The 27,983-nt window shown below is 39.4% G+C and overlaps 2 protein-coding genes across 31 annotated transcripts in view; one reads left to right on the top strand and one right to left on the bottom strand.

Moving 5' to 3' along the window:
* The window catches only part of ZNF33B (zinc finger protein 33B), a 34,313-nt gene extending 32,317 nt beyond the window's left edge, over positions 1–1,996 (bottom strand). Inside the window, exon 1 of the mRNA XM_033842136.2 lies at positions 1,829–1,996. The gene's annotated coding sequence lies outside the window, so the exon portion shown is untranslated. The remainder of the gene's footprint in view (positions 1–1,828) is intronic.
* A 10,982-nt stretch (positions 1,997–12,978) lies between these two features.
* Positions 12,979–27,983, top strand: part of ZNF248 (zinc finger protein 248) — a 43,140-nt gene continuing 28,135 nt past the window's right edge. For 26 of the 30 annotated variants that reach the window (XM_019935933.3, XM_073793615.1, XM_073793627.1 and 23 more), the window contains exons 1-4: positions 13,095–14,995; positions 15,088–15,129; positions 23,346–23,493; positions 23,772–23,867. In XM_019935933.3, the coding sequence (XP_019791492.1) occupies positions 15,115–15,129; positions 23,346–23,493; positions 23,772–23,867 (259 nt within the window). In that variant the 5' untranslated portion in view covers positions 13,095–14,995; positions 15,088–15,114. The other 4 variants (XM_073793618.1, XM_019935931.3, XM_033841790.2 and 1 more) reach the window with 4 other exon arrangements.

Here is a 27,983-nt window from a genome sequence, read left to right as displayed (position 1 = left end):
AGAATTCACCCAAAGCTACGGAAAAAGGGAAGGAGGCATTTCAAGGCTACTTTTTAAGTGTTTTTCTAAAGTATGTGTATAGATAAACAACAAGGACCTACTGTATAGCACAGGGAACTATAAAATATAGTTATATATATAAAGCTATTCAGTATCTTGTAATAATCTATAATGGAAAAGAATCTGAAAAAGAATATATATATGTGTAACTGAATCACTTTGCTGTACACCTGAAACACTGTAAATCAATGATACTTCAATTTTAAAAATCAACTAATTAAAAAAATTTTTAATATGGATAAAAGTAAAAAAAAAATACAAAAAAGTATATATAGATCCTCAAAAGACTGCCTTTTAAGAAACATTTTACCAATGATGATGCAGCAGCAACCGGCCTGGGTATCAGGAGACTCAACATCTACTCTTGGCTCTGCCACTAACACAAAGCCAGGGAAATTCATTTACACCCTCAGGACCAATTTTTCCCAACTTTTAACAAGACAAATAGAAAGTTCTTCTTATACTGTTTTGTATAAGAAAATCATCAGCGTATTTTTAGATGCCAGATTCACTGTGCTAAGAGCTCAGAATCTGGGATGAGTGAGTGAAAAATAGAGTGCGGGTTTAACTGGGATTGCTAAAACAGAATTCATTCCAATCTAGCTGTAAAGCTCCTTTCCTCACACCATGTCCTCAAAAGCTCTCCAATGAACTTATATTTCCTGAGTAGCCTAACCCTCCTTCATTCCTCTCAGCCCAGTTCCCCTGCCTTCTGAAAACTTGTCCAGACTTTCCTCCATCAGGCAGCCTGTGACGACTTCTGAATGTGGCAACATCCAAATCTCACTCATTCTGAGCAGGCGGTGCAAACCTGGGATCTGCTCCCTTCTAGGAACTACTGCCTCTGCTAAGACACTTGCTCAAATGGTGGAGTGGTTCTCTCCCACGTCAGATTCTGTTCCTAGAGACTCCTCCTTACTTCACAAGAGGTACTTTATTCCAAGGTAGATGAGAAATGCACCTAAGGAACAAATTCATTTTCATTGGAACCTTCACCCAGGCCCGCAGTTCAACTCTTAGTATCCATTATTCCATAGAATCTCAGGTCGGACCTTCAATAAACTCAAACCAAGGCTGCTCAGAACACAAAACTAGACTGTTACAGAACTAACTCAGAAACAATTATGCTGTCTGTCCCCAGGACTCCGAAGACATCTAGAAATCCCAGAAACAGAGCTGTTACATAGTAATACTCAACCGTTCAAATTATTTCTTCACACGTCAAATTATTTTTGCTAAGTTCTGGGGAGGATGCAATGCTGGCTTTTATAACCAAGACAGTAAATGCGAAAGACCATGACATTCGGAGAAAATCTGAGTATGCCTTCTAGTTTGTTATCTGATAGTTTTGTGGCTTTGTCTATATAACTGTCCTCTCAGTCTCAGTGTTCTAATCTGCTACAGTGGGGAGAGTTATACTGACCTAAGTGACAGGTTGTGAGCCATAAAGTAACGAGTAAGAAGAATTATTTCTATGAACCACGGTAGCTAACATTTACTGCCAGGCACTGTGCTATGGTATTTAATCCTCTGAACAACCCCACGAGGCACGTTATTAATATCTTGAGTTTCACAGACGAGAGAATGAAGTCTCACGTAGGTAACGTTCCCAGATAATTCCTTTATACCTAGTTCTGCCCTGCACCCAAGCTCCCCTCAAACCCGCCCCCCACTCGCGGGCAGGGCGCACCCATCACGTATGTGCACATGCCCCACTCCCGTGGCCGCAGAGACCAGGCGGCCTGCGTCGCGGAATTTGCAGCCTCACCGAGGTCTGGCGTCCCCACGCCCGACGCCGACGACTTCTCCAGAAAGAAACTCCAGCAAGGCCGCCACCACCTGCCCTCTCAGGTTCTTACGCCGCGGGTCCTGCTCCTCCCCACCTTCGGGCACCGCAGTCCCCCCGCCTACTCCCTGGAGCCGCGCAGGGCCGCCCCCTCCCTCCCCCCGGCCCTCGTCCAACCCTTCTGCCTCGCCCGCCACTCCCACTAGGGCCGCACCAGCTCCCTGAGCGGCGCGCAGACCCGGACGCTCCGTGACCGTCTGCCACAATCGTCCCGAGGCTTTCTAGAGGCAGAGCCTCCAGGCTATCAGACATGCGCAGAAGGAGACGCGAAAAAGAGACCGGTTCCCGTGACCATGCGCGGTGAGCTCACGAACTTCCAGACTCCATTTCCCAGAAGCCTGCTCGCCCAGTACATTGAAAGAATTTCAGTAACATTTTTGTTCCTTAGCAATTCAGAGATTGTGGGCTAGGGTTATCACTTCTACTGTATGCAGCCCTGAGTTCTTTTAGTACCTCATAAAAACAGTCTCACAGCCAGTGTGCCTTTTAAACACCAGGCTACCCAAGGAAGCAAAGTTGTAAATCAATGTGAATTATGAATATGAACAGGAAAGTTACTTTAAATACTAGGAAATTAAATGAATTAAATACTAGGAAATACTAGCAATAAGATGATACTGTTTAAAAGTAAACAGTATATGGTAGCATTTCTCTCAGCAGTGAAAAAGATAGCAAGATGGCACGTTGGATATCAAAAATAAATCCAGGCTTCGGGTTAAGAGAAGCCTCTAAAAAAGACTACTGCAGTAGAAATAATGCCCTGACTTAAGGATCGGAAAGCGTCTCAAAATTAAATAGAAAAAGACTTTTCATTTCTAGGGAGGAATAAGAAGGATTAGCGGGGAACTCGAGAGGAAATTGAGTGAGTGGAGGAGGTGAACAAACAGCGTGATGGGGTAGTCTGACTGGAAATTTGTCTGACTCTGTTAAGCCCTTTTTGGAATGAGCTGTTAAGGGATGGGAGGATATATTCTGTAGTTCTGTGCTTGGTCACACTGGGGGACAGCCAAAGTTTGGGGCTTGTGAGGGCGAGAGAAGCCTGATTAAAGTTTGGTCCAAGCTAAGTCAGTGTAGACCTACCCTACAAGAAATTCTAAACTGTCTGTTAGCCTGAAAAGGAAGGATACTCAACACTAGACAGTAACTTAAAGCCGTATTAACAAATAAAGAATACCAGTAAAGATAACTACATAGGCAAATATAAAAAGAAGTACTGTTGTGTTTCTTTCTTAGTAACTCCTCCTTTTTTTTTTTTTTTTTTTTTATGAGTGGGATTATGTTCCCATCTCACTGGTTGTTTGGCCTGAGGCTTCCAACACTGGAGATTGTAGGCTGTTGGGTAGAGCTGGGTCTTGGTGCTGAGATGAGGACCTCCGTGACACCTCACTCTGATGAATATTCCCTGGGGTCTGAGGTTCTCTGTTGTTAGTCCAGTGGTTCGGACTTGGAGCTCCCAACGCAGGAGCTTCAGCCTGACCTGGCTCGTGAACCAAGATCCTGCAGGCTGCATGGGGTGGCAAAAAAAGAATGGGCTCAACAACATGGACTTCCCTTTACCAAGGCTGACTTGGCTAATGCTACTGCTAAGTGTCTAATCTGTCATCAACAACAGACATCAACACTAACTCCTGATGTGGCACCATTATCTGGGAGGACCAGCAAGCTACCTCCTGGCAGGTTGATTATATTTGACCTCTTCCATTATGGAGGGGGCAGAGATTCATTCTTACTGGAATAGATACACATTCTGGATATGGATTTGCCTTCCCTACGTGTAATGCTTCTGTCAGCACCACCCCTTGTGGTCTCAAAGAATGTCTTATCAACCTCATAGTATTCCTCATAGCATTGTATCTGGTCAAGAAACTCATTTCACAGCAAAGGCTCATGCCCATGGAATTAACTGGTCTTACAACATACTCTATTACCCAGAAGGAGCTGGCCTAACTTGAAAGGTGGAATGGCTTACTAAAGACTCAATTATGTTGCCAATTGGAAGACAATATCCTGAGAGGATAGATAGTGTCTTCAGGAATGTAGTATATTCTTTTAAGTAAGCATAAGTCACTGCCCCTTTCCCCATGGTTGCTAGGCTCCCAGCACCCGTGGAGCATTCTTGGTACTACCAAATCAATGAGAGAGTTTTTAATATACCTTCACATGCCTAGTCCACAAGATTTGGGGGCCTCAGGGGTCTTAGAAACTCAGAGAATCCTCAAGCCTGAGGAGACTCCAGGCCTCAGGGCCCGTACAAGTTTTCCCCCTTAAAGTAAATGTAGTAGGAGCAGTAGGGCCAAGGTGGTGCCATTCTTGATTCACACGCATATATTTACAAATATTCTCAACAATAGTGTTTTTAATTATGTCTTGGCTCATGTTGAATATAGTTGTGATGGTCACTCACACAATGTTATGAGCCTCTCCCTTAGGATAGCAGGTTACTATGGCCCTAAGCGTTCATCCTGGAGGTCACCAAGTTGACCTACTTGAGCACAAGACAGCAACCTGGGTTTCAAGAACAATCCAGGACCTTATCCTTTCTCTCTTTACCCCTATTCTAGGCTCAATATATTTGAAAAATTCAAAAATATATACATACAGGGACTTCCCTGGTGGTGCAGTGGTTAAGAATCTGCCTGACAGTACAGGGGACATGGGTTCGAGCCCTGGTCCAGGAAGATCCCACGTGTCACAGAGCAACTAAGCCCGTGCACCACAACTACTGAGCCTGTGCTCTAGAGCCCGCGAGCCACAACTACTGAGCCCACATGCCACAACTACTGAAGCCTGCATGCCTAGAGCCCGTGCTCTGCAACAAGAGAAGCCACTGCAATGAGAAGCCCGTGAACCACAACAAAGAGTGGCCCCCGCTTGCTACAACTAGAGAGAACCCACGCACAGCAACGAAGACCCAATGCAGCCAAAAATAAATAAATAAATTTATTTAAAATATATATATATACATACAAAATTTTTCTGTAACAACCCCTCCACACAGAAGAAATGCTCATAAATCTGGAGGTAAATAAATTAAAGTTCTAGTTGAATGCAGGAAGAAGAGAGTCAATTAGCCTAATTTATCAAGATCTCTTGGGCTGCATCATGAGACTTGTTTATTTGGGCCTGTGCGATAATGGAAAATATATTTTGGTCTCTGCCCCCAGTTCCTGGCACAGGGCTCCTAAAACACTTGAAAATTCCTAAGTGATAAGAACACCAGAAGCATTTCTCTTCTAATATTTGGTCTTTGACCCTGGTTCCTGACAGTGCTTATGAAACTCTGGGAATTTCCTGGGTGATATTTCCTTTTGTTCTGATGAGGCAACTCTGGGTTGGCTCCTCCATGGGCTCCTCGATGGGTGTAAAATCAGTAACCCAACCTTCCAAATTGAGACATTTAAAAAGCAAGAGCAAAATAAACTTCAAGCAAGTAGAAAGAACTGATAATAAAAGATTAGAGCACAAATTAATAAAACAGAATAGAAAAACAATAGAGAAAATCAATGAAACAAAAAGCCAGTTCTTTGATAAGATCAATAAAACTGAGAAACCCTTAGCTAGATAGATGGGGGGATGAGGGGAGAAGGGAGGAAGTGAGATAGGGGAGACTCAGATTACTAGAATCAGAAATAAAAAAGAGGAATTTACTATCCACCTTACAGAAACAAATAAAAATAGATTATAAGAAATACTAGGGGGCTTCCCTGGTGGCGCAGTGGTTGAGAGTCCACCTGCCGATGCAGGGGACACAGGTTCGTGCCCCGGTCTGGGAAGATCCCACATGCCGCGGAGCGGCTGGGCCCGTGAGCCATGGCCGCTGAGCCTGCGCGTCTGGAGCCTGTGCTCCGCAACGGGAGAGGCCACAACAGTGAGAGGCCCGCGTACCGCAAAAAACAAACAAACAAACAAACAAACAAAAAAACAAAACAAACAAACAAAAAGAAATACTAGGAACAATTGTATGCCAGTAAATTAGGTATCTTACTACAAATGGAAAAATTCCTAGAAAGACACAAAGGATCCAAACTGACTGAAGAATAAATGGACAATCTGAACAGACCTACAGCGTGTAAAGAGATCAAGTCACTAATCAGTAATTACCAGCAAGAAAAGCCTAGGCCCAGGTGGTTTCACTATGAATTCTACCAAACATTTATAGAAGACTCAATAACAATTTTTCACAAACACTTCCAAAAAAATAGAAGAGGATGGTACATTTCCCAACTCATTCTGTGAGGTCAGTATTATGCTGAAAACAAAACCAAAGGCATGACAAAAAATAAAAATAAAAACGAGACAAGTATCTCCTATGAATATAGGCATAATAATCCCCAACAAAAGAATAGCAAACTAAATCTTACATAACATACAAAAAAATTATAAATCACGACGAAATTTTCCCCAGGAATGCAAGGTTGGTTTAACATTTAATAATCTATGTCATATATCATATCAATAATATAAAACTAAAAACCACATGACCATCTCAGCACACATAGAAAAAGCACTTGACAAAATTCAACACCCTTTTATAATAAAAGCTCTCAACAAGTTAGGAATAAAAGGAAACTTCTTCAACCTGGTAAAGAGCATCTATATAAACCTACAGCTAATATCATACTTAATGATGAAACACTGGATGCCTTCCCCCTAGGATCAATAATAATTCAAGGATGCCAATTATTTCCACTTTTATTCAACTGTGTACTAGAGCAGTGGTCCCCAGCCTTTTTGTCACCAGGGACCGGTTTCATGGAAGAATATTTTTCCACAGAAGGTTGGGGGATGGGGAGGGATTGTTCAGGCGGTAATGCGAGTGATGGGGAGTGATGGGGAGCAGCAGATGAAGCTTCGTTCACTCGCGCACCGCTCACCTCCAGCTGTGCAGCCCAGTTCCTAACAGGCCATGGACCAGTACCAGTCCGTGGCCTGGGGCTTGGGGACCCCTGTACTACACGCCTTAGCCAGGGCAATTAGGCCAGAAAAATAAATAAAAATCATACAGATTAGAAAGGAAGAAGTAGGAATTCCTTGGTGGTCCAGTGGTTAGGACTTAGCACTCGCACTGGCAGGGCCCCAGGTTTGATCCCCGGTGGGGGAACTAAAATCCCATAAGCCAAGGGGTGTGGTCAAAAAAAAAAATAAAGAAAAGAGAGGAAAAGAAAGGAAGAAGTAAATCTCTATTTGCAGATGACATTATCCTGTATATATAAAATCCTAAAGAATACTTGAGTTCAACCAGGTGCCAGGATACTAGGTCAATATAAAAAAATCAATTCTATTTCTATACACTTGTAATGAGCAATCTAAAAACAAAATTAAAGAAACAATACTACTTAACAATAGTACCAAAAGAATAGAATACTTAGGGATAACTTTAACAAAAGAATTACAAAACTTGCACCTAAAAACTGCAAGACATTGATCAAAGGAAACAAAAATCTAATTAAAGGAAAGAAACTATTCATTCTATTTTATTTTTTTGGCCACGCAGCATGTGGAATCTTAGTTCCCCGACCAGGGATTGAACCTGTGCCCCCTGCAGTGGAAGTGTGGAGTCTTAACCACTGGACCACCAGGGAAGTTCCAAAAAAGCCCAAAGTTTTAGATCACAGGTCTTAGTATTGTTAAGATGTCAATACTCCCCAAATTAGTCTACAGATTTGATGCAATTCCTACCATAATCCCAGCTGGCTTCTTCATAAAAATTGACAATTGATTCTAAAATTTATATAGATTAACAAGGGACATAGAACAGCCATAACAATCTTGAAGAAGAAAACTCACACTTATGAATTTTAAAACTTACTGTAGAGAAGCAGTATCAAAGACAGTGAAGTATGGACGTAAGTATAGAAATATAGATCAACAGAATAGAATTAAGAGTCCAGAAATAAACTCATAGATCTGTGGGCAACTGATTTTTGGCAAGTGTGTCAAGAATATTCAATAGGGAAAGAATAATTTAAAAATAAACGGTGCTGGCTGTTGGTAGGAATGTAAATTGAAACAGCCACTATGGAGAACAGTATGGAGGGTCCTTAAAAAACTAAAAACAGGACTACCATACGACCCAGCAATCCCACTACTGGGCATATACCCTGAGAAAACCATAGTTCAAAAAGAGTCATGTACCACAATGTTCACTGCGGCACTATTTACAATAGCCAAGACATGGAAGCAACCTAAGTGTCCATCAACAGATGAATGGATAAAGAAGATGTGGCACATATATGCAATGGAATATTACTCAACCATAAAAAGAAACAAAATTGAGTTTTTGTAGTGACGTGGATGGACCTAGAGTAAGTCAGAAAGAGAAAAACAAATACCATATGCTAACACATATATATGGAATCTAAAAATTATATATGGTTCTGAAGATGCTAGGGGAAGGATGGGAATAAAGATGCAGATGTAGAGAATGGACTTGAGGACACAGGGAGGGGGAAGGGTAAGCTGTGATGAAGTGAGAGAGTGGCATTGACATATATACACTACCAAATGTAAAATAGCTAGCTAGTGGGAAGCAGCTGCATAGCACAGGGAGATCAGCTCTGTGCTTTGCGACCACCTAGAGGGGTGGGGTAGAGGGGGTGGGAGGGAGACACAAGAGGGAGGGGATATGGGGATATATGTATACGTATAGCTGATTCACTTTGTTATACAGCAGAAACTAACACAACATTGTAAAGCAATTATACTCCAATAAAGTTTAAAAAAACTGGTGTTAGTACAACCAGATAGCCACTTACAAATGAATAAAGTTAAACCCTTATTTCATACTATAGGAAAAGATTAACTCAAAACAGATCAAAGACCTAAATGTAAGAGCTAAAAGTATAAAATTCTTAGAAGAAAACATAGGGGTATATCTGCATGACCTTGGATTTGGCAATGAATTCTTAGACATGATACCAAAAGTACAAGCAACTAAGCAAAATATAAACTGTACTTCATTGAAATGCAAAACTTTTGTGCTTGAAAGGACAGTATCAAGAGAGTGAAAAGACAACCTACAGAACTGGATTACAAGGACTTCCCTGGTCGTCCAGTGGTAAAGAATCCACCTTACAATGCAGAGGACGCGGGTTTGATCCCTGGTAAGGGAACTAAGATCCCACATGCGGCAGGGCAACTAAGCCCGCGTGCCACAACTACTGAGCTCGCACGCCAACTAGAGAGCCTGCGTGTTGAAACTACAGAGCCCACCCGCTCTGGAGCCTGGGCGCCACAACTAGAGAGAAGCGTGCATACCACAATGAAAAATCCCGCGTGCTGCAACTAAGACCCAACACAGCCAATAAATAAATAAATAGATAATTATTTGCCTTGATCAGTTTAAAAAAAAAGAATTGGATTACATATTTGCAAATCATATATTTGATAAGAGACGTGCATCTAGACTACACCAAAAACTTTTACATCTCAATACTAAAAGAACAATAAAATAACACAATTTAAAAATTGGCAACAGATCTGAATAGAAATTTCTCCCGAGAAGATATACAAATGGCCTATAAACTTAGGAAAAGAGGTTTATCCTCATTATTCATCAGGGAAATGCAAATCAAGACTACAGTGCAGTTGTAGTTCATAACACTAGGATGACTAGAATAAAATATCAGATAAAAGCAAGTCTGTGTAGGGGAGTTCCCAGGTGGTCTAGTGGTTAGGATTTGGCACTTTCACTGCCGTGGTCTGGGTTCAATCCCTGGTCGGGGGACTGAGCTCCTGTAAGCCACGTGGCATGGCCAAAAAAAAAAAAAAAAGTGTGTGTAAGGATGTGTAAAAATAGGAACCATCATACACTTCTGGTGAGGATGAAAAATTGTGAAGCCACTGTGGAAAAAAGTCTGGCAGTTCTTGAAAATATTAAACATAGAGTTACCATGTGAATCACCAATTTAATTCCTAGGTAAATACCCAAGAGTAACGAAAACATGTCCAAGCAAAAGTTATACATGAATGTTTATAGCAACGTTATTCACAATATCTAAAAGGTGGAAACAATCCAAATGTCCATCACCTGATGAAGGGATAAAGAAAATTGATACAAAACAAAAATATTCCATACAAGGGAATATTATTCAGTCATAAAAAAGAATGAAGTATTAATACGTGCTAAAACATGGAAGAACTTTTTAAAATAAATTTATTTCATTTATTTATATTTGGCTGCGTTGGGTCTTCATTGCTGCGTGCGGGCTTTCTCTAGTTGCAGTGAGCGGGGGCTACTCTTCGTTGCGGTGTGTGGGCTTCTCATTGCGGAGGCTTCTCTTGTTGTGGAGCACAGGCTCTAGGTGTGCCGGCTTCAGTAGTTGTGGCTCGTGGGCTCTAGAGCACCGGCGCAGTAGTTGTGGTGCACAGGCTTAGTTGCTACGCAGCATGTGGGATCTTCCTGGACCAAGCCTCGAACCCATGTCCCCTGCACGGCAGATGGACTCTTAACCACTGTGCCACCAGGGAAGCCCATGGAAGAACTTTGAAAGACATTATGTAAAGTGAAAGAAATCAGTCACAAGAGGCCACATATTGTTTGATTCCATTTATATGGAGACAACAATAGATTAGTAGTTGCATGGCATTGCGGAGATGAAGGTATAGGGGGATGATAGCTAAAGCATATGGGGTTTCTTTTGAGTTGATGAAAGTGCTCTAAAACTGACTGTGGTGATGATCACTCTTATCTGTGCATAAACTAAAAACGACTGAATTGTACACTTTAAATGAGTGAGTTGTATGTTATATGAATTATATCTCAATAAAACTGTTATTTCTTAAAAATGATAAGAATACTTTAAGAGGATCCAAAAGCTAACCTACGATAGCTCTCAATGCCCAAACACAGAACAATTTGAGCAACATAATAACATAATAGTATTGGATGAAATTAAAAGAGTCAGGGAAAAGGAACTGACCTAAAAAAAAAGGGAGCAACCACATGAATGAATCTTAAATGAATTTTGCTAAGCCAAACCTAGGAGATACATGTAATTCCATTTGACATTCTGAAAAGGGTAAAATTATAGAACAGAAGACAGATCAGAGAGTGCCAATGGTTGAGTGAGAAGGTGGGTTGAATAACCATGGTTGGGAATAAAATAAATATCCATACTGATATAAATAAATGATGTAATAAATAAATGCTGGAAATGAAAGTTTTCCCTTACAGGGGATTCTCAGTTAATAAATATAGAAGAAAGAGGTGAAATATAAAATCACCAATTGGAACACCACAGTAATAACTGTTGCAGGCAAGAGCCACCAGTGAAAGCTAAAATTAGTGGCCAAAACTCTAAGTAGGAATAGTATATTTGCATAGCCTTAAAGGTTCTCGCTCCAAATTTACTACTAAATGTGGTGATTTAAAAATATGACCCTAAATTTGAGATGGAGCTTATTCCGCTCCCACTGAGTGCACTGGACTTAGTAACCCACACCTAAGCATAGATTGGAAAGGGGAAAATCCTAAAGATATAGTGGAGAAACCTGTCAGACACCACCTTCACCAAGTAACCAAGGTTAATATAAGTTGTGTTGATATCATGTGTCCCCTCATATATAGGTAGGACACATCCTCTCTGTGGTATTCTTTCTAAAAATTTATAACCTCAGTCCAATCAGGAGAAAACATCAGACAAACTCAAAGTCAGGGACATTCTTCATAATATCTGACCACTATTCTTCAAACATCTGAAGGTAATGAAAGACAAGGAAAGACCACGAAACTATTGCAGATGGGACGAGACCAAACAGACTTGATGATTAAACGTACTGTGGTATCCTGGATTGAATCCTGGATCAGTAAAACCGCATTAATGGAAAAACTGATGAACTCGGAATAAACTCTGTAGTTTAGTTGATACAATTGTACCCGTATCACTTTCTTAGTTTTGGTAAATGTAACCATGGTTATGTAAAATGTTAACAATTAAAGGGACTTCCCTAGTGGTCCAGTGGTTAAGAATACGCCTTCCAATGTAGGAGACTTAGGTTTGATCCCTGGTGGGGGAACAGATCCCACATGCCACAGGGCAACTGAACCCGCACGCGCGGCAACTAGAGAAATCCTCACGCGGCAACTAGAGAAATCCTCACGCTGCAGCGAAGGTCCCATGTGTGCCGCAACTAAGACCTGATGCAGCCGAATAAAAATAAATAAATAAATGTTAACAATTAGGTGAAACTGGGTGAAGAGTATATGGGAACTATCTTTGCAACTCTTCTGTAAATCTGTAGTAAAAAAAAGTTAAATGACATTGATCAAAAAGAGTTAACTACATATTCTTTTATGAAAAGTTCATCATAAAATAATACACCCATATGCTCATACTGTGCTAAAAATGTCATGAGGATGCCCACATAAAAGAATGTATATTTGGTTCCAGGTAAAGCATTTCTGAGAGATGATAAAGTGCTTTCTTCGTAAGTTTGGTGTGTGAACAGTTTCTTACATAGGAACAGTTTTTATTATTAATACTGAATTGCTAGGTTGCTTTTTTCCTCATTCCGCGGAATAACTAGGCTGCTCACAGATATTATTTTAGTTTACATAGATTTACTGTCTAAACTATAGAAGATAAATTTATCAAAACTAAAATAACATCTGTCCACGTTCATAAATTAAATTCATGTACCACTTTGCTTCTCTTGGTTTGTGTCTAGTCGAAAACGCACACTGCTTTGACATACATCTCTGGGACACGGACAGAATCCAGGGTCCAGGTAGCAGGAGTGAATATATCAGAGAGTAATATCTCAATCCAGTCAACAAGGCAGAAACTCTCCCAGCTGATTTCTAAAGGAGTGCGCATGGCGTATACTGGGCAAGGTAATCTTAAGAAACGTACTGAACAATTTATGTGCCAGACGTCATCCTAAGTGCTTTTACAATGTAAACGCCCTTAATCTTCATAAAAACCGTTAGCTAGGTACTGTACTACTATTAGCTTACTTTTGTACAATTTAGGAGTGAGGCATTCCTTCTAAAGGTAGAGCCACTTTTCCAAGCCAAGCTGCCAGAAGCCAACTTCCAACTCGCCGCCACCGCGCCACGCTGCTCCCTCCCTCTGCGCATGTGCATCCCCGCCTTCTCCTCCCGGCTCGTCCTTCCCCGGCCTCCAGCCCCTCGTGGGAAACAATCCCTGGCCTCCAGGTCCACGCGGCGAGGGAGCTGCGGGTGAGCCCCAGAGGGTGGGGGCGAGGGCCAAGGGGACCCCGCGCGGCTCGGGGAGCCGGCGGAGGCAGCGGTGCCGGGTGGTAGGTTGGAGCCCCGCGAACATCGGCAGGACCCCAGGAGTCTGCGGCGCCTGCAGAACTGAAGGGACTGCAGGCGGCGGCGCCTCTGCCTGGAGAGGCCGGAGTCCCGCGCGGAAACGCGGACTCTCGGGCTCGCTCGGTCCTCAGCTCTTCAGCCCTTGAGCTGAGCGGGCGGCGCCGTCGTGTGGCCGCCCGTGGGGAGTGCGCGTGCGTGACGTGTGCGCTAGGCCCGCGGGGAGGGAGCGGGGTTGTCAAGGGGAGAGCGCGTGCGTGACGTGTGATCTGGGCCTGCGGGGAGGGGCGAGGAATGCGGGGAAGAGCGAGTGCGCGTGCGCGACGTGTGTGTGTGTGTGTGTGTTTGTGTGTGTGTGTGTGTGTGTGTGTGTGTGTGTGTGTGTGTGTGTGTGTGTGTGTGTGTGTGTGTGTCTGTGTGTCTCTGTGTGTGTGTGTCTCTGTGTGTGTGTCTGTCTGTGTGTGGGTGTGTGTGCGCGCGTGTGTGTGCTTTACGTAGTGACGTGCTGGGATTACGGGGCGCAGGGAGGATGTGGGAGAGAACGACTGCCCCAGGAAGGGGCTCGGAAATACATGAATTTCCTGGACCAAATAGCCGCTGGGAGATTTGTCTTGCTTAGCTGTAAAATGCAGATATCTGGAGTGCTTGCCCCACTGTGTTGTTTTGAGCGCTCACGTTTTGTTGGCTGCTGTTGTATTTAATTGTTTTGTATGTAATACAGGCGGCTGGAGCTTGGATAAGTCTCTAGGGCCTCCATTCCTCAGTTAATTCGTTTGTGAAATGGGGTTGGAGGGGGCTAAACCAGCTAGCCACCAAGGCCTTTTCCTGGCTCTAACATCACCCAGATCCCAAGTTATTATTTATTATGTATTCATTTGTTATTTGTTGTGTATAATCATGACACGGTATCCTGAAGCCATCGAAGGCTGTGTGACGGTGGAAGGTCTGAGACAAATTTAAGAAGAGAGAGGTGAGCTGGAGCTGAGATGGGTGGGCATGCAGGCTGCACAGGAAATGTCACCTGTTTGGAGAGTTTGTGAAGGCATGGTCCGGGTTGAAAGGCTCACCAGCCATAGCTAAGGAAATTCTGTCATTGTCTGTCCCTAACACCTCCTCCTCCCCTCATTCTCCAGTCACTCTTTCCTGAGGTGAGCCGCCCTCAGTGTCCCATTTTTCATGGCATCTAGAGAAATGCTGAGGTTCCTGCTCCCCGGCTGGATAGACGCACAGGATGGTAGTGCAGGCAGGTCCTTTTTGGGTTATCTGTTGCTTACTTGAAAAATGAAAAAAAAAAAAAAAAAAAAAAAGAATTGAGCCTGAGAAGGTGAGTGCCTGACGTCATGCAATTTGTTAGTGGTAGAATCGAGGTTGAAAGTCAGGTCTGCAGATTCGTGGGCCACTGCCCATTTTGTGACTGTTAGGTCAAAGTTAGTTTTTTTATTAAAAGATCCTTCTGAAAATTGTAAGCAGGTGAGAACATTAAAAAAAAAAAAGAATTTGCCTTAAACACTCCCATCCCTTTTTTCAGAGGTTTCTTGGATTATCTGACCTCATAGGATTAATGGTGTTAGCAGATAACCAGATGAACAATATGGTTTGAGATGTTTTTCTCCCCCTACAACATCAGTTTTGGCAGATCCATAGTGTTCCTTCCTTTAGATTACTGTTCAATGTTAAACTCATCTCATGTTTTTAATTTTTCTGTGTCACAGAACCTAAATTGGTAATAAATCAATAAGAAACAAATGTTTACATTCACTCAGTGAAAAGTATCATGTCTAAGCTCAACATAAATCGGAGCCACACATGGACAAGTAAGTATCTTGTGTGTGGAGCTGTGTAGGCAGGTGAATCCAGGAACTACAAGGCAGGTCAAGTTCTTACTTCCTTCTTCCTTCTCCTTCAGCTCTCCCTCCTCCACTAAGAGTGAAAAATGAACAAATCCCAGGTGAGTTTTTTTTTGTTGTTTATTGCCATTTTGTCTTAAAATGCGTTTTCTAAAGTTTCTAAAGGTTTATAAAACCTCATGTTAGCTCATTTGTATTTCTAGCTTAAGTAGCAGGTAGTCCTGGCTTTTGTTTCTGCATTTCCATTTCCACCTAATACATGCAGTCTTGCTTCTTCACCACCACTCACCTGAATCAGTTCTGGAAAAGATCACCAAATTGTAATCAAATCCATGTTTTTGTCTTTGTCTTACTTGACCCTTTTGCAGCATTTAGTACTATTATCCATAGTCTCTTTGTTTTGGAAGTCTCCTCTGTTGTTGTCTATGATACTACCCTCCTAGCTCTCCTTTTCCTAACTTCTGTCCCTCATGAAGTTGGCTTTGCCTTTTGCCCCAACATTGCTTATCCCTGGATTTATTGCTTATCCCCTGCTTATCTATCCTTAGCCAACTGCCCTTCCCAGTATACCTATTTTTCCTGACTGCTTTTGTCTTTTTTTAAAAAATGAAATAATTAAAAATTGTTAGTATATTAACATGGTTTTAAAAAAAAGTAAGTGATACAAAAGAAGTAAGTAAAGGTACTTCCCTGCTGGTCCAGTGGTTAAGACTCCGTGCTTCTACTGTGGGGGGGATGTGGGTTCGATCCCTGGTCGGGGAGCTGAGATCCCGCATGCTGCTTGGTGCGGCTAAAACATGGAAAAAAAAAAAAAGTAAGTAAAAATTCACACCCCATCCTCTCTGTAGCTGATGCTTCCTCCATTTATTTCTCATCTAAACTGTGATACTTTCACTGAGAGTGAAAGCAGTTTTATTAACAATTATGCTGAGACAGCTGGCATATATTGGGACAGTCCCAGATGAGCTGCAGTGTACTGTCACCCTACTATAGTATACATTATTTCTATTTCTTGTTTGTCCTCCCAGTGTTTCTTTATTCAGTTGAAAGAAAATATGTGCTCCCCGCCTTTATTTAAAAGGGAATCTATTATTAGAGCTTCTTAAATTTAGATGCACCTGTACATCCCTGGCAACGTGTTAAAATGCAGATTTTGATTTAGTATATCTGGGTGGGGCCCTGGAGTCTGCATTTCTAATCAGCTCCCAGATGGAGTTGATTCTGCTGCTCAGGGAACCACACTGAGTAATGAGTGTATACACTATTTCCCATTCTTTTTCTTCTTCTTTTTTTTTTTTTCCTTTTTTCACTTCTTTTTTCAGCCTATTCCCAGGGATCTTTCTGTAACAGAACATCTTTCTTTGTTAACAATCACATGGTAATTCAATTGCGAATGTTCCATAGTTTATTAAACTAGTTATTAACTATTTCCAACCTTTTGCTACTACAAACCATGTTTTAATGAATAGCCTTGTACATGTAGGTTTATTCTACCAGATAAATTCCCAGAAGTGAGATTGCCAGGTCAAAGGGTTGAATACAATTGATGAACTTGATCCTTTTGGTGGGATTATAGATAGTATCATTTTGTATTTTCATTGGTACTGCATGATAGTGCTTTTTCTCCATAGCTTCTCCCATAGAAATACGTGGTTCACTTTTGGATTTTGGCAACTGATAGGTAAAAATTAGTATTTTATGTACTTTACATCTGTAATTATCTTAACTATGAGGGAGGTTGAAGATTTTTTTCATGCATCTAAAAGGTGTCTTATTTTTCTATTTCTGTGAACTGTCTGTTCATATCTTTTGCCCATTTTGCTCTTAGGTTTCTGGCTTTTTTCTTTTTTTCAATGTCTGGTTAGCTCTTTGTATATTAGGGATACTAATGCTTGTCTTTTATATGAGTTATTTTCTGGTATATCATTTGTCTTTTGATGATTGTTCATGTTTTTTTTTCTCCGTGCAGGTATTCTGCTTCAGGATACCACATTTCACTTAGTCATCAAGTTTCCTTAGGCTCCCCTTGGCTGTGACAGTTTCTCAGACTTTCCTTGTTTTTTGATGACCTTGTCAGTTTTTGAGGAGTACAAGACAGGTGTTTTGTAGAATGTCCCTCACTTGGGAATTGTCTGCTGTTTTTCTCGTGATTATATTGGGGTAATTGTTTTCATGTAGAAAGGCCACAGAGGTAGAGTGCCATTTGGTAACATCTTATCAGGGTAAATGCTCTTCACATGACTTTTCACTTTTCAACAGATGATGAATCACTTTTGATCACGTGGCTGAGGTCATGTGGTCAACTTTCTCCACTGCAAAGTTATTCTTTTTTCGTCTGTTTTCATACTGTACCCTTTGGAAGAAAGTGGGGAGTTATGCTACACCTCCTTCATGGTGGAGTATCCACATAAATTATTAGGAGTTCTGCACAGGAGACTTGTGTATTTATTAACTCAGTCAGTGTTTAATATCAATATGAACTCACGGCTAGTTATTTTTTACCTTGTTTATAGTCCAGTACTACCTTGGTCATTTTGTTGCTGAAATTGTTTCAGCTTGGTTATTAAATAGAGCACTTTCAACTGGTTCCTGTGTCTTTCTGATGTACCCCATTATTGTGTTTTTGTTTGAGTACTTCTTCTATACTTTCTGGTAGTAGAAGATATTCCAGGCTCATCTTATATTTCCTGCCCTACAATTAGCCATTTTTCCCTGAAGAGCTCTGGTTCCTTTTATTGGAGCATGGTATTAGAAACCAAGATTGGGGGGCTGGATTGCTACTGGTTTCTAATTCCTTAGAGACCCTCTCAGCTGACTGAACAAGAAAATATATATGTATACTAACTCACATGTATACACATATCTATAAATGTTTCAGTATGTAACCGTCTGTGTTTGCATTAAGCTAAGTATTATTTCGCACTGATGTCCCCTGCTGTAATCATTATCACATGGAACATTCTAGCATTCTCTCCTTGCTTGTCTGTAACTCCCATTTCAGCAATCTGTCTACCACCATCCGCACTTCATTTACTTAATTGTTCAGTTCCAGCATACATGTATAAGTGATTTCTGAGTCATTAACCCATGGACTCTTGGTTCCTTCCAGTTTTTGGTCATTATGAATTAAGCTGCTAGAAACATGTAGGTTTTTACATAGACATACATTTTTAAATAGCTAGGGTGTGAAACTGCTTGATCATATGTTAAGACTGTTTAGCTTTGTAAGAAACTGCCAGCCAATTTTACAAAAGTGCTGTATCATTTTACATTCCTACCAACTGTGAATCAGAATTCCTCTTCTGCATCTGGAACTGAAATTGATGTTGTCATTGTTTTGGATTTAACTGTTCCAGTAGGTGTGTCATGGTATCTCATTTTTGTTTTAATTTATATTTCCCTAATGACAGATGATATTGAGCATTTGTTCATAAATTTATCTGCTATCCATATGTCTTTGCTTGACATGTTTATTCATATCTTTGGTCCATTTTTCTATTAGGTGATTTGTTTTCTTACTATTGAGTTTTCAGAGTTCTTTTGCGTATTTTGAATGTAACTTCTTTATTAGATATATATGTTGCAAATATTTTCTTCCAGTCTGTGGCTTGACCTTTCATTTTCTTACAAATGGCTTTTGCAGGGCAAAATATTTTATTTTAAATGAAACCCAACCCATGTACTTTTTTAATGGAATGTGCTTTTTTCTGTTGTATTTAAAAACTCATCACCAAATCCAAGATCACATAGATTTCCTATGTTCTATATTGTCTTCTAGAAATTTAATAGTTTTGCATTTTACTTCTAAGTCTGTGATTCATTTTTAGTTAATATTTGTATAAGGTGTAAGGTCTGTGTCTAGGTTCATTTTTTTGCATAGATGTACAGTTGTTGAAGAATCATTTGTTGAAAGACTATCTTTTCTCCATTTAAATGCCATTGTGCCTTTGTCAAAAATCAGTTGACTATATAAAACAAACTAGTGAATATAACAAAAAAGAAACAGACTCACAGATATAGAGAACAAACTAGTGGTTACCAGTGGAGAGAGGGAAGGGGGAGGGGCAAGATGGGGTAGGGAAGTAAGAAGTAGAAACTAATATGTATAAAATACATAAGCTACAGAGATATACTGTACAACATAGGAAATATAGCCAATATTATATAATAACTATAAATGGAATATAATCTTTACAAATTGTGAATCACTATGTTGTACACCTAAAACTTATATAGTAGTGTACATCAGCTATACCTCAATTACAAAATAAAAAAAAATCAGTTCACTATATATCAGTGGATCTGTTCCTGGGACCTCTGTTCTGTTTCACAGATCTATATGTCTCTTTCAACAATAACACACTGTCTTGGTTACTTGTAGTTTTATATGTCTTGAAATCAGGTAATGTATATCCTCTTTTTCCTTCTTCCATATTACGTTCGCTATTCTAGGTCCTTTACCTTCCTGTTTAAATTTTAGAATCATTTTTTCAGTGTCTACAAAATAGCTGGGATTTTTATTTGAATTTCACTGAATTTATAGATTAAGTTGGAAGGAATTGACATGTTAACAATACTGTCTTCTGATTGATGAATGTGGAATATCTCTCCATTTATTTAGATCTTCGATTTCTTCCATCAGTTTTTGTTTTTCTGCATATCCCTGAAATATATTGTGTTAGATTTATATTTGAATACTTTGTTTTTGGTAGTCATATTGTAAATGGTATTTTTTTCATTCAAAAATTTGAAATTCCAATTGTTTATTCTGATATGGGAAAACAGTTGACTTTTTAATATTGACCTTATATCCTATGATGTTGCTATATTTGCTTATTACTTCCAGGATTTTTTTTCTTTTTCTTTTTGTAGATTCTTTGGGACTTTCTACATAGACAATGTTGACTTCAAATAAAGACAATTTTATTTTTTCTTTCTAATCACATTTCAGTTTTTTATTTTTCAGTTTTTTTTTTTTTTTTTTTTTTTTTGCGATATGTGGGCCTCTCACTGTTGTGGCCTCTCCCATTGCGGAGCACAGGCTCCGGACGCGCAGGCTTAGCAGCCATGGCTCACGGGCCCAGCTGCTCCGTGGCATGTGGGATCTTCCCGGACCGGGGCACAAACCTGTGTCCCCTGCATCGGCAGGCAGACTCTCAACCACTGCGCCACCAGGGAAGCCCTTTTTGTTTGTTTTGTCTTGTTGTAGGTCTTTCTGTACTAGCTAGGACTTGAATAGGAGTACTAAGACAGGACATCCTTGCCCTGTTCCTGCACTTAGGGGAAAAGTGTCCAGTCTCGTAACATTAAGTATGATGTTAGCTTCTTCATTAAGTCGGGAAAGTTCCCCTCTATTCCTAGTTTGCTGAGAGTTTTTATCATGAATGACTGTAGGATTCTGTCAAATGCTTTTTCTTCATTAATTGATATGATCATGTAATTTTTCTTCTTTGGCTTATTGATATGTTGGATTATATTGATTGTTTTTTTTTAATGCTGACCCAGCCTTCCATACCTGCAATAAATTCCACTTGGTTGTGGTTTGTATTTCTTTTTATACATTGTCAGATTTGATTTGCCAATATTTGAGAATTTTTGCATCTATGTTATTGAGAGACATTAGTCTTTATTTTTTTCATAATGTCTTTATCTAGTTTTGGTATTAGGGTAATGTTGGCCTCATGTAATGAGTTTGGAGGTGTTATTTACCAGAGGAGATTATGGAGAATTGTTATTATTTTTTCCTTAAATGTACAGTAGAATTCACCAGTGACGCCATCTGGGTTTGGTTCTTTCTATTTTGGAAGTGTTTTAATTATTGATTCAGTTTTTTTTTTTTTTAACAGAAATGAGTCTATGCAGGTTATCTGTATCTCCTTGTGTGAATTTGGTAGCTGTGTCTTTTAAGGAATTTGTCAATTTCATCTATGTTACCAATTTTTCAGGAATAGAATTATTTGTAGTATTCTCTTATTATTTTTTTAATGTCATTAGGCTTAGTAGTGTCAACCTATCTTTCATTTCTGAGATTTCCAATTTGCCTCTTTTTTCTTTTTTTCTTGGTTAGATTGGAGGTTTATTAATTTTATTGATCTTTTCAAAGAAGCAACTTTGAGTTTCATTGGCTTTTTGTATTTTTTTCACATTTTCAATTTAATTGATTTATTCTAATTTTTATTATTTCCTTTACTTTGCTTGGTTTAGGCTTAATTTGCCTTTTTTCTCTAGTTTACTAAGATAGAAGCTTAGGGTTTTCATTTTTAATCTTTTCTAATGTATACATTTGATGCTATAAATGTCCTCTGTGCACTGCTTTCACTGCATCGCACAAATTTTGATACATGGTATTTTCATTTTTATTCCATTTCATTTAAAATATTTTAAAATTTATTTTGAGACTTCTTTGACTTATAGGTTATTATAAGTTGACTTATAGGTTATTTAAAACTTATAGGTTAGACTTATAGGTTATTTATAAGTATGACTTACAGGTTATTTATAAGTATGTTGTTTAATTTTCAACTCTTTGCGATTTTTCAGTTATCTCTTGCTTATTGATTTCTATTTAATTCCATTGTGGTCTGAGAACATATTTTATATGATAGCTATTGTTTTAAATTTGATAAGGTGTGTTTTGTGGCCAGGACTATGGTCTATCTAGGTGAATGGACCATATGAGCTAGAATAGAATGATAGAATGTGTCTTTTATTTTTTTGGGTGGAATATTCTACAGATGCCAGTTAGATCATGTTGATTGATAGTGCTGTGCAGGTCATCTGTATACTTACTGATTTTCTGCCTGCTCAATCACTCAAGATAGAAGACCCCAACTATGGTTTTAGATTTGTCTATTTCTCCTTTCATTTCTATCAGTTTTTGCTGTATGTATTTTGATACTCTTTTGTTAGATGAATATGTTTCAGATTGTGTCTTCTTTCTCTAATATGATTTGAACCCATCTAATGGTTCTTAATTTCAGATATTGTAATTTTCAACTTTGGAATGCCCATTTTATGCACGTATGTATGTATCTGTGTGTGTTTGTATACACATGTATCAGAGGTCCCCAAGACCATCACCAGGTTCAGTGATTTGCTAAGATGACTCAGTATGTAGTTGTACTTACTGCTATCATTTATTGAAGTGAAAGGGTACAAAGCACAATCAGCAAAGGGAAAAGGCACATGGGCATAGTCCAGAGGACACCAGGCACAAGCTTCTAAGAGTCTTCTCCCAGGACACACCTAAGTCCTCTAGCAGTGAGATGTGGCAACTGATGTGAAATGTCTGCCAGGGAAGCTCAACAGACACTCAGTGTTCAGCATGTTTATCAGGGGCTAGTAACATAGGTACTTTCTGCTTAGCATATAACAGAATTCCAGACTCCAGAAGGAATGTATGTGTGCAGCAAAAACCATATTGTTTACACAAACAGTTTAGGTTCAGTGAACCATTCTTATTAAGGACTGGTAAGAACCCTCCTGAAATCCAAGTTCCCAGATGCCAGCCGAGGAACACCCTTGTAGCAGATCGTTCAGAGGATAGCAGTCTCAGGCCTGCTCTATTAATTCTTTCTCCACAACACACATACCACATATCTGTTGAACTTCTCCCATCCTTTCATTTATTTTGTTCATATTTTCCTCTATTTTATTGAACCTATTAATCATAACTCATTTTGAAGTTCTTGTTTGTTCCAATATCTGAGTGTCCTATGGGTACGCTTTTATTTTCTTTTTTTCCTTGGTCTTTGTCTCTTCATATAACATGAAATTTTTTATTGGATGCCAAACATTGTATTTAACAACACAAATATTGGTAGAGGCTCCAGAAAATGATCTCTTTTAGCAGAGAGGATTCATCCGTTTCTCTGTTGGGCAGGTAGAGTACAGGACTGGTCACTTTAATCAGTCACGGGTTGAGCTTGGTTAGGGCCCGTACCATATTAATTTTAATTCCTCTGTTCATTTTAACAACGGAAAGTTTTACTTCTTTAGTGACAGTTAACTTTATAATATAAAAGATAATATGAAAGAACATTTTCTTGGTAACCCCATTCTACTTTGTGCATAATGCTAGCTCCTACAATGTCTAATTTAATAAATGTTAATATGTATGTCTCCTTATCAGGAATAACAGTTGTAGCAACTAGTTCCACCCCCTTAGTGGAAACTCAATTTGTACAAGATATTACTTTTTTCCTACATAGAATAGCATAAAAGAAGGCAATCCTATATACCAATTTTTAGTAAACTCTAAAGAGATTGGTTCTTTTAAATATTTACCACTCATAGAGCTCTGACAATTTCATTATAGAAAAGGAATATACTGTTACAGGAACAAGTGTCATTCAAAGATGTGTGTGTGGACTTCACCCAGGAAGAGTGGTACCTGCTGGATCCTGCTCAGAAGATACTATACAGAGACGTGATCCTGGAAAATTACAGCCATCTTGTCTCAGTAGGTAAGAATTTTTTCTCCATGTGAACGAGGAGCATGCATTTCTTAGTTGATGAAACATAAGAACTCTCTGTGGAATTTTCTGATGGAGATTCAAGGGATCAGATGACTGATCCCTTTTGGCCACTATAAAGAATGCTATATTCTTACCTCTTTAAGGATTGGTTCATTTAGGCACCTCTTTTAGGTAGCTCCTGAAGCTATACATTTCTTCCCTATCATTTTTTCAGAGTCCCCGAAGCCAGGCTGTTCAGCCATAGTCCTGTGTTATTTTCTTTACAGGGAATTGCATTACTAAGCCAGAAGTGATCTTCAAGATCGAGCAAGGAGAAGAACCTTGGATATTAGAGGAAAGATTCCCAAAACAGTGCTGCTCAGGTGAGTTAGTGAGTTCACAGGCAGATGGAAGCCAGAGGAAATGAGATCTTAGGGCACTGGTTTATGGTTTATTAACTTTGAACTATTTTTCCAAAAAAACATTTTTTAGCCCCAGACCTTTGGAAGTGATTAAGGACAGTTGGCCCACATCCCTTTGTTACCTTAATCACATTCCTCCATATGTCACTTTCACTCATAAATGCTTCCCTTTGTTATTTGACATTTTAGAGTGATTTACGTATATCCATAATCCAAACTCATTTGGCTTCATCTGAGATAATTTTTCTTGGTTACTTTATCTTTTAAAATTGTTCACCTTCTCTTTTAAAATTGTTCACCTTCTCTGTATTGTCTTTGGATATCTCTTGTTAGGTAGTATGTATTCATGCAATACTTCCATATATTCATTTAACAAATATATGCTGAGCGCCCAATATGACCCAACTATGTTTATAGGTAATTAAAAGAATGTCCCTATTATCACAGAGTGTCTATTACAGTGAGGGACAGAAAAGCATACGTGTGTGTATAGGTGTAGGTGTGTGTATGTATACGGAGTTATACATGCTTGTATACACACACATTTTGTTGGGTGGTGATAAATACTGTAGAGAGTTAAAGCAGTGAAAAGGGGGTTGGAGAATGATGGCATGTGCTATTTGGTATGGAAGTCAAGAGAAAACCTTTTTGATGAGGTCCACAATAGACAAGTCTCTAATAAATTAAAATGTGAGCTCTGTGGATTCTGAGTATTCCAGACAGAGGGAACATCAGGTGCTGAACTTCTCAGACAGGTGTGCTCTTAGGGTGTTTGAGGAATGGCAAGGATGTCAGTGTGGCTGGAGGTGAGAAGGCCTGGGGGAGATTGGTAGTAGATGATGTCATAAGTAGCATGTACCATGGGAGACCCATTAATTTTGTTTTGAGTGAGGTGGGAAATCCTCAGGCTTTTTTGAGTAAACATAAATCAGATTAAGCTATAAGATTGGATTTACAGTTTTAAAGGATCTCTCTGACTTCTGTGTGGTGAACATGTGGTGGGTAGATGATGCTTAGGCACGATCAAGGAAGGAATAACAGGACACTACTATGTACTCGGGAGGAGAGAGGCTAGTGGCTAAGGCTATGTTGGAAGTGCTGAGAAATGGTGGATTTGTACATATATCTTGGAGACGAGGCCAAGAGGATTTGCTATTGGGTTGGATACAGAGTGTGAGAGAGAGAGGAGTTGAGCATGACTCCAGTGATTTGTCTCAAGCACCTGATAACTTAGCGTACCATTTACTGAGATAGAGAAAATTTGGAGGAGAGATTATAGGGGAGTTACTACGAATTTTACATTTGGACACAAGAAGCTGAGGTAACTGTTAGAATCTGGTATTGAAAAGGCGATTTCATATATACATCGTGTGAAGTACATAATGAGGCCAGAGCTAGAAGTATCCATTCGAAAGGCATCAGCTTTAGGTGGTGTTAAAGGTTGGGGCTAGATGAAGAGTTTTAGATTAGAGATTGGCAAACTTTTTTGTAAAAAATCAGAGAGTAAATATTTTAGGCTTCGTGGGCCACACATGGTCTCAGTTGCTGCTGCTGCTCTTCCTCCTCCTCTTACCTCTTCCTCTTCCTCCTCACTCCTCTCTGCTGCCTCTTCTGTTGTTTTCCCTCTAAAAACATAAAAAACATCCTGAGTTCTAGGACCACTGCCTTATAATCATAGTTTGCTGTCTCCTTTTCTACAGAGTGATTGTAAATGAGAGAGGTAGTCCTGGGATGGTACCACTTTTACAAGGTGTGTAAATCCATTAAATCTCATCATTAGAGGAGACTGAGAGGAACAGTCTGAGGTACAAGAAAATTAGAGAGCCTGGTTTCCCAGGGGTCAAATAAAGAACATTCAACCATCCATTACTGCCTTAAATGGCAACCATGGGATCAGGGTATGGAACCCGTTATCCCCTATTACTAGTTTTTTTAAATACTCCTGATATTGTTTTCCTTTCTATCTTCTTCATGTCTTCATTTTCTCACTTTTCACTGATGTCACTCAAAACCATAACTGTGTCTCTGTTCTGTCGTTCCTGACTTGATCTAATTCCTAATTGGTTTTTATTTTTTTACCTAAAGCATCCAATTTATCTTTAACTAACCTAACAAAATTGCTCCTTATTAATAAATGAATTTACAGTCTCCTTCCATTGACTGTCACAATGTGGTCCTGTTCTATATATCTCAGAGTCTTTCTTTCTGCTCTTCAGAGTTTATACTAAAACTCATACTATCTTATGTCTTAAATTTCACTTATAAATATTTTATCCTTTTTCTATAACTTTTACTTTTATTTTGCCTTTTCAGAAACTTAATTAAAATTGTAAATGTAAAGTGTTTAAATATTGCATGGTATATAGTAATGGCTTGTTATTATTTCACTTATTTTAAGTTAGAGATCAATTTTTTGCTGCAACTTAAATAGTCCATATTTTGTAACCCTAACCCACTAGTATCTGTATCCCCAAAACTCAGACCTGACCATATGACTGCTGCTTGGGGTTTCTATCATTGTTGAGATTTTGTTTTCCCAAAGAGAAGGCCCTTTCATATTTTTCCTGATTCTGATATTTTAATAATTACTTCGTTGAGCCAAGTTTAGAAGAGATCACTCTTTTTCATCTATTCAGAAAGCATTCTGTAGTACTCTTCCTAAATGCACATTTCCTTATTTTGTCCTCATGTACAGGTTGGAAGTAATTCATATGCACATTACTTTCTAAGAATGATTAATGTACCGTGTCCTCAATGAAGTCAGAGGAAACAGGATTTTGGTAACGCCTGTCAAGAGCTAGACTGTGGTCATGACAAAGGATTTAGCATTGAGCACTGGATTTGTTTTATTTTACAGTGAATTAAACAGACAGTAACTTCTTCTAAGGCAGCAAGTGGAAGCTAAACATGGTAGGGATGTTGTAGAGTTTGTTGGCTTTTGTTCTTTTATTAATATTTTTGTGGTTTGTCGTTTTAAATTAAAGTAAGTAGCATTTCCTGAAGGATGTCCAGGTCCCAAGGAGAGCCAAGGCTGGAGTGTAGCTAATTAAGTGAAATGTGTGTTGTTAGGAATGAACAGTTTATGAGCGCTCCAGCTAGAGTTGCACAGATAGTTTTTAGTGGATTTGTGGAATTGTGATTTGAGCTCTTACTGTGAATCTAGTTTTTGTTTTGATTTGTGTTTGCCAGTATAAAAACAATTATCAGTTAGCCTTTGGAGCAGTGGGCTCAGGACTGTTCTAGATTTTTTTTTTAACACGTAATTAACATTGTTGCATTGGGTACCAACAGTAAAGTATAGACAAGAATTTTTTATGATAAAGTTTGTTGAAGGTCTCAGAACCATATAGAAAAATGTGATCATTATGGGTCTCACCAGTAAGTAAAAGCCACAGATGAGGCTAGATATGAAAGCAGAAAACCTCACTGTAAAGATAAACCTAGATATAAAAGCAGACTTAAAAATCAGTATTGCTTCAGAAACAAAATTGTTATGGGGAAAAGTAGACCAGCAGACTGAAGTAAAGAAACATATGACTTGATGGTTGGGACAACTTCATTAACAGCTGTGAGAAAACCAAATGAACCTGGTCGTTTTGCAGAGATGGTCTGCCCCTCCTCTATTTTGTATTTCCTGTTGGACATTTGTGTTGTTGTGAATCACAGCTAGATAGAGAGTTAGAGTCTGGGTTAAAGCACTGTCCCTTAAAACATGAGGAAATAGGTGCTTTCAGAAATTTATTTTGATGTTGCTATATCAAATGGGAAAAAGAGGAATGGCAACATGCATATTAGTGAGGATCCTACCACAGTAATCAAGGTGTGGGAAGATAAGGACAAGAAACCATAATCTGTCTCTGTCAAACTGAGTGCTTCCTCTAATATGTTTCTCAGACAGCCTATTTTCCTTTAAAAAAACTAAACAAAAACAAAAAACCTCCTTTGTTGAACTCATCCAGTTCTCGGAGTTTCCTGCTCCCTACATGAACAATGCTCAGAAAATCTCCATCCCTTGCTCACTGTGTCTTGAGTTCATTTCACCTTCTCTAGCCTGCTGCTCTTACAGCATTAAAAAAA

Source organism: Tursiops truncatus, chromosome 16, assembly GCF_011762595.2.
Source record: "Tursiops truncatus isolate mTurTru1 chromosome 16, mTurTru1.mat.Y, whole genome shotgun sequence".
NCBI classification, from domain to species: Eukaryota; Metazoa; Chordata; class Mammalia; order Artiodactyla; family Delphinidae; genus Tursiops; species Tursiops truncatus.
The sequence above is the reverse complement of the archived record's forward strand: the minus strand, read 5'-3'. Positions and strand labels throughout refer to the sequence as shown.